At 52.1% G+C, this 13,672-nt stretch overlaps 1 protein-coding gene across 2 annotated transcripts in view; it reads right to left on the reverse strand.

Annotated features, from left to right (window-relative positions):
* Positions 1-13,672, reverse strand: part of IGF2BP2 (insulin like growth factor 2 mRNA binding protein 2) — a 102,517-nt gene that overhangs the window by 8,656 nt on the left and 80,189 nt on the right. Inside the window, exons 11-12 of one of the 2 annotated variants that reach the window (XM_073360303.1) lie at positions 12,903-12,971; positions 7,923-8,039 (exon numbers count right to left, since the gene is read on the reverse strand). In XM_073360303.1, coding sequence (XP_073216404.1) covers positions 7,923-8,039; positions 12,903-12,971 — 186 coding nt within the window. The remainder of the gene's footprint in view (positions 1-7,922; positions 8,040-12,902; positions 12,972-13,672) is intronic. The other variant, XM_073360302.1, reaches the window with a different exon arrangement.

Raw genomic sequence — 13,672 nt, forward strand, 5'->3', positions numbered from 1 at the left:
AGAGCAGAGCTGGGCTTGTCTTTACCCAGACTCAACTGGTCACAGGCTCTGGGACATACTTTGATCTCCTCAGCAGGCGACTGCACCAGGAGCGACCTAGCTCCATCTTCCCATCACCTCTCTCCAAGCCCAGCGAACTGTCTCTGGAGTCTCCTCCATCCCTGAAAGGTTGGCCTCTGCATGGTTCTGTCCCTCCGGGCTCTCTCTGGGTTCTGTGTCTGCTGGCTCCCAAGTGTCTCCTCGTCCTTCTGGTCATTTGTCCCTCCTGTGCAGTCACCTTGTGTGATCTGTGCACCACTGCACCCCTCACCTCTTCTTTCTAGTACCTCCTTTCTCTGCTTCTTGGCCATCTCCATTCTTCTGGCTGCAACAGATCTCCCTTTACTGGTAGAGGGTTTTGGTCCTTCACCCCACTATTTCCTTGGTATGGACTGTTTGGCTCCCCTGTGTGCCAAAAACACAAACAAAGAAGAGGAGGAGGAGGAGGAGGAAAAGGAAACAGCCTTGTGTAACAGTCTCTTAGCTGTTTTCATGGCTGATTCCATCTTTCTATTATCTGGGGGTATGCTGGGGAAGAAGCGGGCTGGTCAAACTCCCCGTAGCATGCAAACTTCTGGAATTCTTCTGAGGCAAGCTGGGGTTTGTTGTTGCTGAACACAGTGCCTGCAAGGCCATAACTTGAAGAGTGGGCCTTCAGCTTGCCCATAACTGACTTGCTTCTTGTATCAGGCAGGGAATCAATCTCCCAAAATCTGAATAGCACTGCTTTTCCTTGAAGGTAAATATGTCTGCTCACACCTTTTCCCACGGGTGGGCGGGCAGCTCACGTGGTAAGAGTGTCTCTTTCTGCTGGCGGCTATCATGTGACAGGCAAGTGTCATAGAATCACAGGGTTGGAAGGGACCTCAGGAGGTCATCTAATCCAACCCCCTGCTCAAAGCAGGACCATTTTTGCCCCAGATCCCTAAATGGCCCCCTCAAGGATTGAGCTCACAACCCTGGGTTTAGCAGGCCAATGCTCAAACCACTGAGTTATCCCTCCCTTCTATCCATGGGCAGAGTTGTGTAGCCATTCACAGCTAGTAAATACACTCTCAAGCTAGGCTCAGACAGCTGTCAATTGCCTGACATCCTTTCTTACTGTGGCAAGGACGATAGTTCTCTGTCCTCAAAATAGGATTCCGACCTACACTTTCAGTTCATCTTTCATTTGAAAATATGGTTCTGCTCCTACCAGAAGTTGTTTTTTGTCTTCTGGCCTCCGTGGTTGGATGTCTTTTTCTGCAGCCTCTTTGGGAGACAGCTCTCCTGCCTGGTAGTACTTCAGGGTGGGGGCATCCATTATAATTTGTTTCAGTGCGTCCAATGCTTACTGTTGGGGACTTGCCCAGCCTCACTCAATATCCAGCCTCAGGAGCTCTTGTATGGGTTCCGCTACTGCAGCCAGGTGTGGACAGAACTTGGACAGAACACTTTGTCATTCCTACAAACTGCTGTACCCCTTTCACACCCACTGGAGCTTGTCTTGAGCTTGTTGGGATCTGCTTTCAGTCCCCTTGCTGTGAGCTGGTGTCCAGTGTACAGCACCTCATGCTGTTTGAGTTGCTTCCCCCCCCCCCCGAGTTGAGTTTTATGTTTTTGCCCCAGCATCATTGTAGAAAAGTCTGTTGTTTTCTGTCATTGTCTTGTTCAGCTTCTGTATCGTTGCTCTCTTCACCTACAATGAGGATATCTGCAATTATTTTCACCCCAGGCAGTCCTTCCAGCACTTGGCTGAATCTGGTGCTGGGCTGATGTCCATCAGCATGCACAGCCTAGAGTGACCACACAGCGAGTGTGAAAAATCGGGATAGAGGGTGGTGGTGGTGGTAATAGGAGCCTATATGAGAAAAAGCCCCAAATTTTGGGACTGTCCCTATAAAATCAGGATATCTGGTCACCCAGCACAGCCACCTGTAGTGACCAAATGATGTTGCAAAGGTTGTCAGCCAGCTTATTTGCCAAAACCGATTCCTTACATCTGACACCATAAAGATTCACCTTTGGAGAGTTCTTGCAAGATGGCATCAATGGTGGTCAGTGGATAGGGTCATCTTTTCAGCCTCTGGTTCAGTGCCTTTGGGTCTATGCAGATGTGTAATTGGCTTCTATACACCTCCACGCCGCGTACTGAGGCTATACTGGCCTCTGCGTGTGCTATGATACCCCCACTCTGCAGACTATTGAGTTCCTTGTGCCCTGGATTACACAGTGCTACCAGAGCTGTCCTTTGTGGTAAGTGCACAGGTTCCATTGTGGGGTCTATTTCCAGGCACAGCTTTCCTGCTAGGCCCCTGTTGCCTTGGAAAACATCCCCATATGCTTTTGCCATTACCTCCATCGACCATGGGACTCCTCAGGGATCAGTTTTGGGACCAATTTTATTTAATCTTTTTATTACTGACCTCGGCACAAAAAGTGGGAGTGTGCTAACAAAGTTGGCAGATGATACAAAGCTGGGAGGTATTGCCAATTTAGAGAAGGACCGGGATATCATACAGGAGGATCTCGATGACCTTGTAAACTGGAGTAATAGTAATAGGATGAAATTTAATAGTGAGAAGTGTAAGGTTATGCATTTACGGATTAATAACAAGAATTTTAGTTATAAGCTGGGGACGCATCAATTAGGAGTAACAGAGGAGGAGAAGGACCTTGGAGTATTGGTTGATCATAGGAGGACCATGAGCTGCCAATGTGATATGGCTGTGAAAAAAGCTAATGCGGCCTTGGGATGCATCAGGAGAGGTATTTCCAGTAGGGATAAGGAGGTTTTAGTACAAGGCACTGGTGAGACCTCACCTGGAATACTATGTGCAGTTCTGGTCTCCCATGTTTAAGAAGGATGAATTCAAACTGGAACAGGTACAGAGAAGGGCTACTAGGATGATCCAAGGAATGGAAAACTTGTCTTATGAAAGGAGACTCAAGGAGCTTGGCTTGTTTAGCCTAACTAAAAGAAGGTTGAGGGGAGATATGATTGCTCTCTATAAATATATCAGAGGAATAAATACCAGAGAGGGAGAGGAATTAATTAAGCTCAGTACCAACGTGGACACAAGAACAAATGGATATAAACTGGCCACCAGGAAGTTTAGACCTGAAATTAGACGAAGGTTTCTAACCATCAGAAGAGTGAAGTTTTGGAATAGCCTTCCAAGGGAAGCAGTGGGGGCAAAAGATCTATCTGGCTTTAAGATTAAACTCGATAAGTTTATGGAGGAGATGGTATGATGGGATAACATGATTTTGGTAATTAAATATTCATGGTAAATAGGCCTAATGGCCTGTGATGGGATTTTAGATGCGGTGGGATCTGAGTTACCCAGGAAAGAATTTTCTGTAATATCTGGCAGGTGAATCTTGCCCATATGCTCAGGGTTTAGCTGATTGCCATATTTGGGTCGGGAAGGAATTTTCCTCCAGGGCAGATTGGAAGAGGCCCTGGAGGTTTTTTGCCTTCCTCTGTAGTATAGGGCACAGGTCACTTGCTGGAGGATTCTCTGCTCCTTGAAGTCTTTAAACCACGATTTGAGGACTTCAATAGCTCAGACATAGGTGAGAGGTTTCTCGCAGGAATGGGTGGGTGAAATTCTGTGGCCTGCGTTGTACAGGAGGTCAGACTAGATGATCATAATGGTCCCTTCTGACTTTAGTATATATGAAGATTCTTGCTCTGCAAGTGTGAAATTCTGATGCTGCCCTCGGTCACATCCAGGGCTTGTACGGCTGTATGCCCCAAGATGGGTCTGTGGTGCTTACCATCGGCCAACACAAACTTCAGCTGGCACCGGCTGTTTTTTTCCAGGCTAGTTTCTAGGGGGGGGACATTTTTTTCTATGGGGTGCATTGTGCTCTCATTATTATTACGTTATTAGATTGCACCTGCTCTTTGTAATGGGTGTGAGAGTCCAATTCACCCCAAGGAATCACATTTGAGGAGACCCCGCTCTCCAGCTTAAATTGCACAGGGTGTTTCCTTGTTAACATTGCTGCATGAATGAAGGTTGGTACTGTCTCCTCCTGCTTTCCCGTCCCAACAGCCTGAGCCCCATATGCCCATCTTGCACAAGTCTGACTGAATCTCTGGGGATCTTTGTCTGCTTTGCCCACACTGGTTCAGCTGGTCTTGTTCCTTGCAATGCTATCCTAGCACAGGGCCCATCTCTACCTACTCTTGCTGTCTCCCTAGGTAAATTCATCACATGGAGCCCTGGCCACCTTCTCGCCGTTGCTGTTTTCTCAGTGCACGTACTTCTGGGGCTGTCATCCTTTCTCTTGAAACTTTCACTGCATGTCCCATATCTAAGCATCTGTCTAGTCTGAGATCACCTTCCCAGAGTAGCTGCTCCTGCAGGCGGGATCCCAAGTGCTGCAGAGTGTCCTGTCCTGAATCAGGGAGTCTGACAAGTCCCCAGAATCGCATGTGAAAGCCAGGGTGTGTAAGGCAGTAGCATAGGGGTCCATCCCCTTCCCTTAGGATGGGTCTCTAGTCACTCTGCACTTTTGTTCTGCTTTGGGAAGCAATAGGTCACTGCTGTGAGGCTTGAGGCCATGGTGAGCTTCAGAGTGGTGCTGACTGCTCTGCTCTGTTCCTTAGTATGGTAAAGTAGCAATTTCACTTTCCTGTTGTCGTCCTCCTACGTGGCCAGGTCTCTACAAAGCTCAGCTCCTCCTCCTCCCCGCGGGTCCATCGCTGGGCTAGGTTTGCGTCTGCACAATCCAGGGCTAGGGTGTGTCAGACCGAGTGCCACGGCTCACGCCGCCAGCTGCTGTCCTGCAGAGAACTCACTGCTTCGGTGCTGCCAACGCGTTTCATTTGCAAAGAGTGAGGCTGGAGGTGGGTAAGCTGAACAAGTGGAACTTTATTAAACTGCGCACGGCTCTGTCCATGAGGCCGCGTTGTGTCCAGCCCAGCTGCTCGCACTGCCTGTTCTGCTGGTGTCCCATCTCTAACAGTCCCTCCAGGGAACAAGGGTGTTCTGACTCCATGTGTCTGGAGGCACACCCCATGGGTCTGTGTGCCAAGACTCTCGGATTAATTCTCAGGCAGTTGAGTTGAACGCAGACAAACTTTTCTGTTCCTTTTTTTTGGGGGGTGGGTGGGTGGGTGGGGAGAGGAGTAGAGAGGTGGGATTGTGGGAAGGGATTGGAGGCCTATCAGCACTTGAGTGATTTAGCCTGTCCTCACTTCAAAGGGAAGGTTCCAGCCTGAGCTCAAGTGGAGACTGGGCTCTACCTACCCCCAGGGTCAAATAATCAGGGCTTAAAGCACCTCCAGACCCAGGTCAGAGGTTATTCTGTGTGGTAGGGAGGTTTGGGCTAAAACCTGAATCACACCTGGATTAACTGTGCAGTGAAGACAGACCCTCAGGTAGTAAACTGGTGCTCAGCACCTTCTAGATAGCTGCCATGCGTATTCCATGCCACCCCAAGCAGCACTGCATAGTGGGCAGAGAACACTGCTCTGAGAGCACGGATGGGGGCACTCCACAGGTCACTCCCCCAACATCGGGTTCAGTGGGAGCATGGGAAGTGGATGAGAAGTAACTAAGAACATAAGAATGGCCATACTGGGTCAGACCAAAGGTCCATCTAGCCCAGTATCCTATCTTCTGACAGTGGCCTATGCCCGGTGCCGGAGAGGGAATGAACAGAACAGGTAATCATGAAGTGATCCATCCGTCGCCCATTCCCAGCTTCTGGCAAACAGAGGCTAGGGACACCATCCCTGCCCATCCTGGCTAATAGCCACTGATGGACCTATCCTCATGAACTTACCTAGTTCTTTTTTTTAAACTCTGTCATCCTCTTGGCCTTCACAACATCCTCTGGCAAGGAGTTCCACAGGCTGACTGTGCTTTGTGTGAAGAAATACTTCTTGTTTGTTTTAAACCTGCTGCCTATTAATTTTGTTTGGTGATCTCTAGTTTGTGTGTTATGAGAAGGAGTAATGACAGGTTTCAGAGTAACAGCCGTTGTTAGTCTGTATTCGCAAAAAGAAAAGGAGTACTTGTGGCACCTTAGAGACTAACCAATTTATTTGAGCATAAGCTTTTGTGAGCTACAGTTCACTTCATCGGATGCATACTGTGGAAAGCATAGAAGATCTTTTTAGCTAACCAAAAAGATCTTCTACACTTTCCACAGTATGCATCCGATGAAGTGAGCTGCAGCTCACGAAAGCTTATGCTCAAATAAATTGGTTAGTCTCTAAGGTGCCACAAGTACTCCTTTTTTTTTGAGAAGGAGTAAATAACACTTCCTTATTTACTTTCTCCACATCAGTCATGATTTTCAACCTCTATCATATCCCCCCTTAGTCGTCTCTTTTCCAAGCTGAAAAGTCCCATTCTTATTAATCGCTCCTCATATGGAAGCCATTCCAAACCCCTAATCATTTTTGTTGCCCTTTTTTCTACCTTTTTCAATTCCAATATATCTTTTCTGAGATAAGAAAAACTAAGAAAAAAAAGAGATGGAGAGATGTCCTCCAAATGTAGGGAGTAAGGGTGCTGTGCTGCCCCCCGTTTTATTTGTGGGAGTGTCCTGCCAGCTCTTCCACAGGTGCACTTTCACCATAAAAAATGTACTGGGTTGTACCCTATCCTGCTGCTGCTGCCTTGTGACGGGCAAAAATAAACTGTTCCTGGTGAGAGAGTGGAGTGAGTCCTTCGTACCAGGAAAGGGGACTCTCTGTCTCGTTACAGTGATTCAACCACAGCAAACTATTTTATCTACCAAGTGACCATACTTTTTCTAAAGGATCTTAGGGGGACTTGACCTGTGAGAGGTCTTGGTCTGTGTCCAGCATTAAATATCCTCGTCCATTTAGCTTCCCTGATGGTTTGATAATTGTGCACTAGAAAGCACATGGGGGCTATTCCATTCAAGAAGTATGTGTGTTTGCAGCCTTCTTGTTCAACCAGAAACACACTCTGCACACAGGACGCAGCTCTGAGGGTTTCACACTGGCATGCTTTTCTCCAAAGCTCCTTAGCACCCCGACACTGGTCAGATTGAACTCAGATTTCTCCCCAAGTGGCTCCAGTAAAACAAGGACTGGGTCGATGGGGAAGGAAGCCGCACCGAAGAGACAGGAATCACTGGTAGCAGGTGTGTGTCACCTCTGGTGTGGGTTAGTAGTCTAGTGGTTAGAGTAGGACTGGGAGGCAGGAGATTCTAGCCTCGCCACCACCGCCTTACTCAAATCACTTCAAACTTATGGCCAACAATTTCAAACAGGGGGGAATCAAATTAGGCGGGTAGGTCCATATTGAGGCACCTGCCTGTCAGAGCAGCTCAGCACCTGCCGCTCCCGTCACTTTCAGTGCGGACCGGCTGAAAATGGAGCCATTCTGACAAATGTCTCATTTTGAAGCGGTCAGGTTTGAATACTGCATTTCTGCCCCTCCATTTCCCTAGCGGTTTGATGGGGACTATCCCATTCACCCACCTGGAGGCCAGCAGCACTGGTACAATCCCTCCCTCTGAGGAGTCAGCTAATCACCATTGCTGCGGTATTCCCCACACCAGAAGAGCTGTACAGGTTTCAGCGGCACCCCCTGTAGCTCACGGAAGCTGAGAGATTTGGGGATGGCAGACGCTCTGGAGTGACATCCCCTCGCTGGCTCACGAGAGGATGTCGCCATCAACAGACATGATGCGTGAGGGGAGAGATCAGAGCCCACAGGTGGACAGAGATGAAGAAAAGAAGCATTTGGCACCAGAGCCTGAAATGGATTTAGGTGCAGCTGGGGTTCTGAAACCCGGTGTCTCAAGGTACCGATTCTTTTCTCCATGTCGGCTGGGCAGCTGGCTGACAGACACCCGAGAGGACGACAACGGTGGGGATGAACGCTCCAGCAAGGCTCTTTGCTTACCTTGATTGAGGCGCCAGCGAATCTCGCCAGCTGTTTAATGTGCTGGCCTTTCTTCCCAATGATGGCACCCACTGCCTGCGTCGGGATGAATAAATTCACAACCTCCTGTGCCGGCAACTGAGAGGAGAGAGAGAGAAATATAGAGATCTCAGATGGAACCCAGCCTGCCTGCTGCTTTCCCAGTCGCTTGGCAGGCAGGGCAGGGAATCATTTTGTGGCTCTCAGACCCATGCAATCAGGGTACAGCTGATTTGCCCTCTGCGGGAGAAATGAAATCTGCAAAGCTGAGCATTTTTAAAATGCCCATGAAATCATGCTCTTCTCCTACGACGGGGGTGGGCAGGTTTCTCTTATTATTATGCATTTCACTGCTTATGAAGACCTAGATATTTGAAATGTCACACCCCAGGAAGGCATCTAAATATCTGAATGGGCATTTGAGTTTTCAGATGATGCGTAAACAAGCGGGCACACAGGGCAGCATGCAAGGGATGCGATCTGCATGTGGCATAGTGCAGCGAGAGACAGGGAAGGAGAGAGAAGCGCGGAGGCAACTGCGACGCAAACGAAATCTTCACGCACACGTATGTGGACAGCTTCTGTGTGCTCTGACCCCCACAGCCCAGAAAAATGAGATTCCTGGCCTGAAAGGGCCCAGTGTGAGGGCCTACACAGAACAGACCGGAGACTTCAACTGAAGATCCTTATCCGTCTTGCAGGCGAGCGAAGCTTGCTCAGTGAGCGTTGGCAAAGGGCTCTGAGCCCTTTCCAAGGCGACAGGGGCTGTAACGCTAACACGACAGGTCCACCGCTTGCCACGTAGGCGCACACAGCACAGTCTCCAAAGAGCGTGTCTCCACACAGGCTCTCAGGCTGACACACAGTCAGCGAGGCGAGATCTGGGGGAGACAGAGGGCCCAGCCCACTCCTCTTCCAACTCCCCCTGAGAACTGCAACTGGAGCAGGCCCAGGTCATAACCACAGTGGCAGACAGAAGTCACCCAGATAATGTGGCTCAGACACAAAGTGATACACAGGTCAAGAGCCTGCATAAAAAGAATCTTCCCTTACTACCGTCAGGCCTGCTCTTGCAGCTTGTACCCAGGCAATCGCACCAGTCACAATGGGTCTACTCAGCCCAACTGCTGGCTCGGGCCCCATGGGAGAATGTGACAGGAAGTGCTGGTGGTAGGTCTAGGAGAGCAATTTCCCTAAGAAATCATCTGAAGCTCTGCTGAGCCTGACGGCAGAACTAGCTGATAGCAGCCAAGCATATTCTGAGCATCGCTTAAACGAACCCCCTTCCTTACTTTTCAGATAGGCTGACCGAAGCAGGCCCTGTTTGGGAGGCTGAGGCTGACTGCCCTAAGCACACCTCCGAGCAATGCGAATGGCTCCAGAACACAGTGTGATGGCTAGAAACCTAGGCCGACTCCCGGACACGGTCATGCAGGAAATGCTGCGGTGCTGCTACGACTGGTCATGGAAACGTGCGTCTCCGACGCGCGGCCCTTCCCCCTTCTGAAAGCCCCGTGAGACACCTGCCTTCTCAGACTAGCTGACCCAAGCGACATGAATACAGAGACCGTGGGGACCTGACCCCCCCCGGCCCCCAACTCCATGTCACACCACACTCATTCCCAAGGCAGCCGGGGGCCGCACAAACACACAGCAGGTGAGCACGGATGCACGCTCCACAGACCTGCTCTCCTGCTGCTCACCAGCTGGGTCTGGAGGGAGACACACCACCTTGCTCAGCAGGCTTTACCAGCACCCCCTCTGCCGTTCTGGCTTAGAAGACCCTCAAAGATGCAGGGTCCTCAAGTACATGTGCACCCCGGCACTCAGAGAAGGACAGGCTGGAGGAAGGGCTGGGGAAAGGCAGTGTTACCGACTCCTGTGATTTTGGCATGGTGGTGAGGGAAATCTTAGACTACCACAACCACAGCAACCCCTGCCCGGGTGATGAAGGGTGTTGATCTCCAGAGCTGGCAATTTCTATGTTTCAAAAAGCAAAAGTCACTTCTCTGAAGCAGAAGCCACACCCACAGCTTTGGCTGTGGTTCCTACGCACACATAGCAATGTGGCCTCCACCTCTGACTGCAGCTCCTGCCAGCCAATGGTTTTATGACCTTATTCGGGTGCCACTCCACATCCACCAAGGCCAGGCAACTGGCCCCTTTTCGGAAGTCCCTAGTTAGCGCTGACTCACCATGTTCAGCACAGAATCTGGAGCACACCTAACAGACCTGCCAGTTCTTAATCCAAACTTCCCTAGGATCCTCGAGATCCATCGAGTACTACGCGGCCACCCCAGGCCTGTGAACATTCTCTCCTGATGGCTTTTTGGCTTTTACCATCTGCATTTCTCATCTCGGCTGCTTCGTGCAACGTTTTGATTTGGTAAAACCAACAATCCAATTGTGCCACGTTTAAAAGGTTCAACAATCCAACCCACCGCTGAGCGTTTCTCAAAGCCTCCTCCCCTGAGCGCTGGAAAGAAGCGCATGTGCCACTGTGTGTGCCTCTGACTGGCTAAAAGACCATCATTCTCAGTAACCACTGCCAGTGTGGTGAAAGGGAGAGGGAAAAGAAGGCCCCCAGGTAGGGCTTACAGAAGATTTAAAGGCCATTTCTGGGAGCTCAGAGGCCCCTGGTGAAAGCAAGAACTATCTGAGGTTGCTCTATACATAGTTTTGATTCCTATTTAGCTATTTTGGGTCGGGCTGCGAGTTTATACCCGTCTAGTGAAAGCGTCAGGACACCCAATACAGACGCCGTTGTACTGTCACAGAACCGGTATACAGAGCGGCCATTGGTGGGTGCTACAGGAAGGCACCGAGTAGGGGCCAGTCCCGGTCTCCTCATCCAAGGGGCTGCACCCACCATTCACTCCAAGGCCCATTCCAAACCCAGCAGCAATGGACACTGGCCCTTTTTCAGAGGGCCGAGTGGGGCTGTAGGAGTGAAGCGTCAGGCTCCGCTCTGGGGAAATGCTGGCTCTTGCTCTTTTACCGCCTCCGCCAGGGCTCAGCACAGGACCCCAGGTCACACTCCTTTCCTCCCAGGATCTGCATGTGGCTCTGTCCCCAATGGGCACAAACACCCACAACTTCTCTCTCAGGTGAACAGCCTGGCCCAGAGGGGTGTGTCCATTACCTAACACCTCGCCTGGGGCAGCTCCCAGCCTGGGGTTCTCCTCCCCAAAAAGGGCACTGGCACAAAGACGGCAGCAGCAACAAGCTGCCCAGGAAAGCTGCCGCAGCAGCTCCCATGTGCAGCGGCGGAATGGAGAAACCACCTGTGGCCACAGCCATGTGCAAATGCTCACTCGGAGCTTGGAGCACGTGACAGCTTTACAACCTCCCCAGGCATCAGCTGGCTCAGGAGACAGAGGTACCTAGCCTGCTCTCTCAGGGCCATGTCTGATTCCAGCCCAGGCTGGTAGCATTAGGGGCCTACATAAACGGAGTGGGCGGGACGCTGTCCGCCTCTCACTGCAGGGCGTGTGGCTCAGTGTTCCAGCCTGGAGCCAAGCAGCGAAACAGTCAGTGCTAGCAGGTGGGGTTGAGGTGCTCAGGGCGCTGTGTGGAGAGGCTGGCATTGTGCCAGGGCAGTAGATGAAGGGGCAGTGGGGTCTCTAGGCTGACAGTCCAACCAGGGTAAATCATGAGGCAATGGCAGGTGTGGTGCAGCAGGGCGTTTTCAGGGAGTCACTCATCTCTGGCTCTTGTCTGTAAAGGCTGCAAGGCCTGCATGGAGCACGGAGCCCTAGGCCAGTGGTTCCCATGAGGAGAACACATGCTGCCTTAGCTTATGGCTGAGGCTCTTCCCAGGGATCTCTTGACTTGAGGCAGATGGTGCTTCCTCCTGAGGCTTTGTCCTGCAGCCTGATACGCAGGCAGAGGTGGCTTCAGCCCCCAGTCTGAGTTCCAGCCCTGGCCAACCAGACCTCCAAACTGCTAGCTCCGTACTCATCCCGGGACCGGGCTAGCACTGAGGGAAGGGGCTCAGGGTCAGAGAGAGTCTGGCGATGAACCACTCTTAAGGACAAAGCCCAGGAGCGTAAGCACAAACCCATGCTCCCCGCTGGGGCTGACTCTCGGGGAGGCCAGCACTACAGACCCTGCTCCGGAGGGGACCCCAGGGTTGCACAGTGGGGTGGGGGGGAGGGGCCGCCAGGGCTCCCCACCCATGAGCCTCCTGTGGAGGAGCTGGGCTGGAATTGCCTTGCTGCCCACACGTGCAGAGCAGCAACACAAGGGACCCAGTGCTCTCCATGTGGCTCTCTGCATGCTCATCAGGAGCACCTGGTGCCGCACTGCATCAGCCATCCCTCTCTCACAGCAGCCGTACCCGTGTGCCCCTTGCAGGGGAAAGGCCCCCACCACTCTGCACCCCGGTACAGGGAAGGTGCTGCCAAGTGTCTTTGACCTGCCCTTTAAAAGGCTCAGTTCATCACCCCCCTTCCTCGCTGAGCACACATGGGGAGACAGTAAATGCATCAGGAGAATTCTCGGGGGCTAAAGGAAAACCACAGCCCCTGCTGCTTCCTCCTGGCGGCTGGGTTTAAATCCTGGGGGCTCGGCTTTGTCACGTCATGTGCAGTGAGAGTGCACTGCCAAGCCTCTGGGTGCCGGGGACTGGAACAGCTCTGGCACCAAGGCCTGCGGAGACACAGGAGAGTTGCCCAGGCCATGCCGTGCTGCGGGGGGAGCCCTGCGCGGGCGCCGATGTACTGGCTTTTGCAGAGGAAAGTGGGAACGGGCTCGGAAAAGGACTCAACGTTTCCCTGCAGGCATCTGGATTCCACAGCCTCATTTCCAGCGACCGCATCACTGCCGCCGGCTGCCAGGAGGGCACTGACCTGGCACGCTCACTGCAATGGCAGAGCAGCACCGGACAGAATCACAGCCAAGAGAGGAACGCGGGGGCCAAGCAGGGCGAGCGGTGCCAGCACGGGCAGAGCGGGCACTTACAGAGTGCTGCTGTGGGAAGGCGCCAATGGGGGAGGCTCCATACAGACCCGAGAGGTATGCCGAGGGGCTCTATGGCAGGAAAGAAAACACAGTCAGTGCGGGTTCCCAGACAGCATGGTCCGTACACACCACGCCTGTGCTACGTCTGGGGGCTGGCTGCTGGGGATCTACCCCCAGCACCTCAGTGAGCACATACACCGGAACCTTCCCTGCGTCCCCTGCCATTGCGTCTGCCGTACTTTCTAAGACGGGGGTCCCGAGACAGACCGAGAACCAGGCCTGAGGAACAACCAAAAACCCGGCTGAGGCCCCAGGAGAAATGTTGGCCCCCTCCTGCAGGCAAATCACAACTCCAGCGCTGATGTAAATGAGCCCAGCTCCACTGAAACTGATGGAGGCCCATGCAGGCCATGCACATCTGGAGCGTATCCTGACAACCTCCTGGATGACCCCCATTCAGGTGCTCCCCAGTGACACTAGAATCTCTGGACATTGCTCTACAGGGAGCTCTCTCGCTTTCCTGCTAGCACAATATGTCCACGGAAATACGCTAGTCACCCACACCTGGCGTATGACAGCGTCCCCCTGGGGAGAGCCAGGCACCACAGGAGGGGTCCCAAGGCTGGAGCCTTGTGGCGAAGTGGAGAACGAGACAAGAGACAAGGAGAGAGAACAGCCAGGGTTGTGCAAGGGCTGGCGCCCAGAGTCTGCAAGGTGCTGCCCCATGAACACACCATGACAGCACTCTCTGTACGAGGGATGTACGTGGG

This window comes from Lepidochelys kempii, chromosome 9 (assembly GCF_965140265.1).
Source record: "Lepidochelys kempii isolate rLepKem1 chromosome 9, rLepKem1.hap2, whole genome shotgun sequence".
Taxonomy (NCBI): Eukaryota; Metazoa; Chordata; order Testudines; family Cheloniidae; genus Lepidochelys; species Lepidochelys kempii.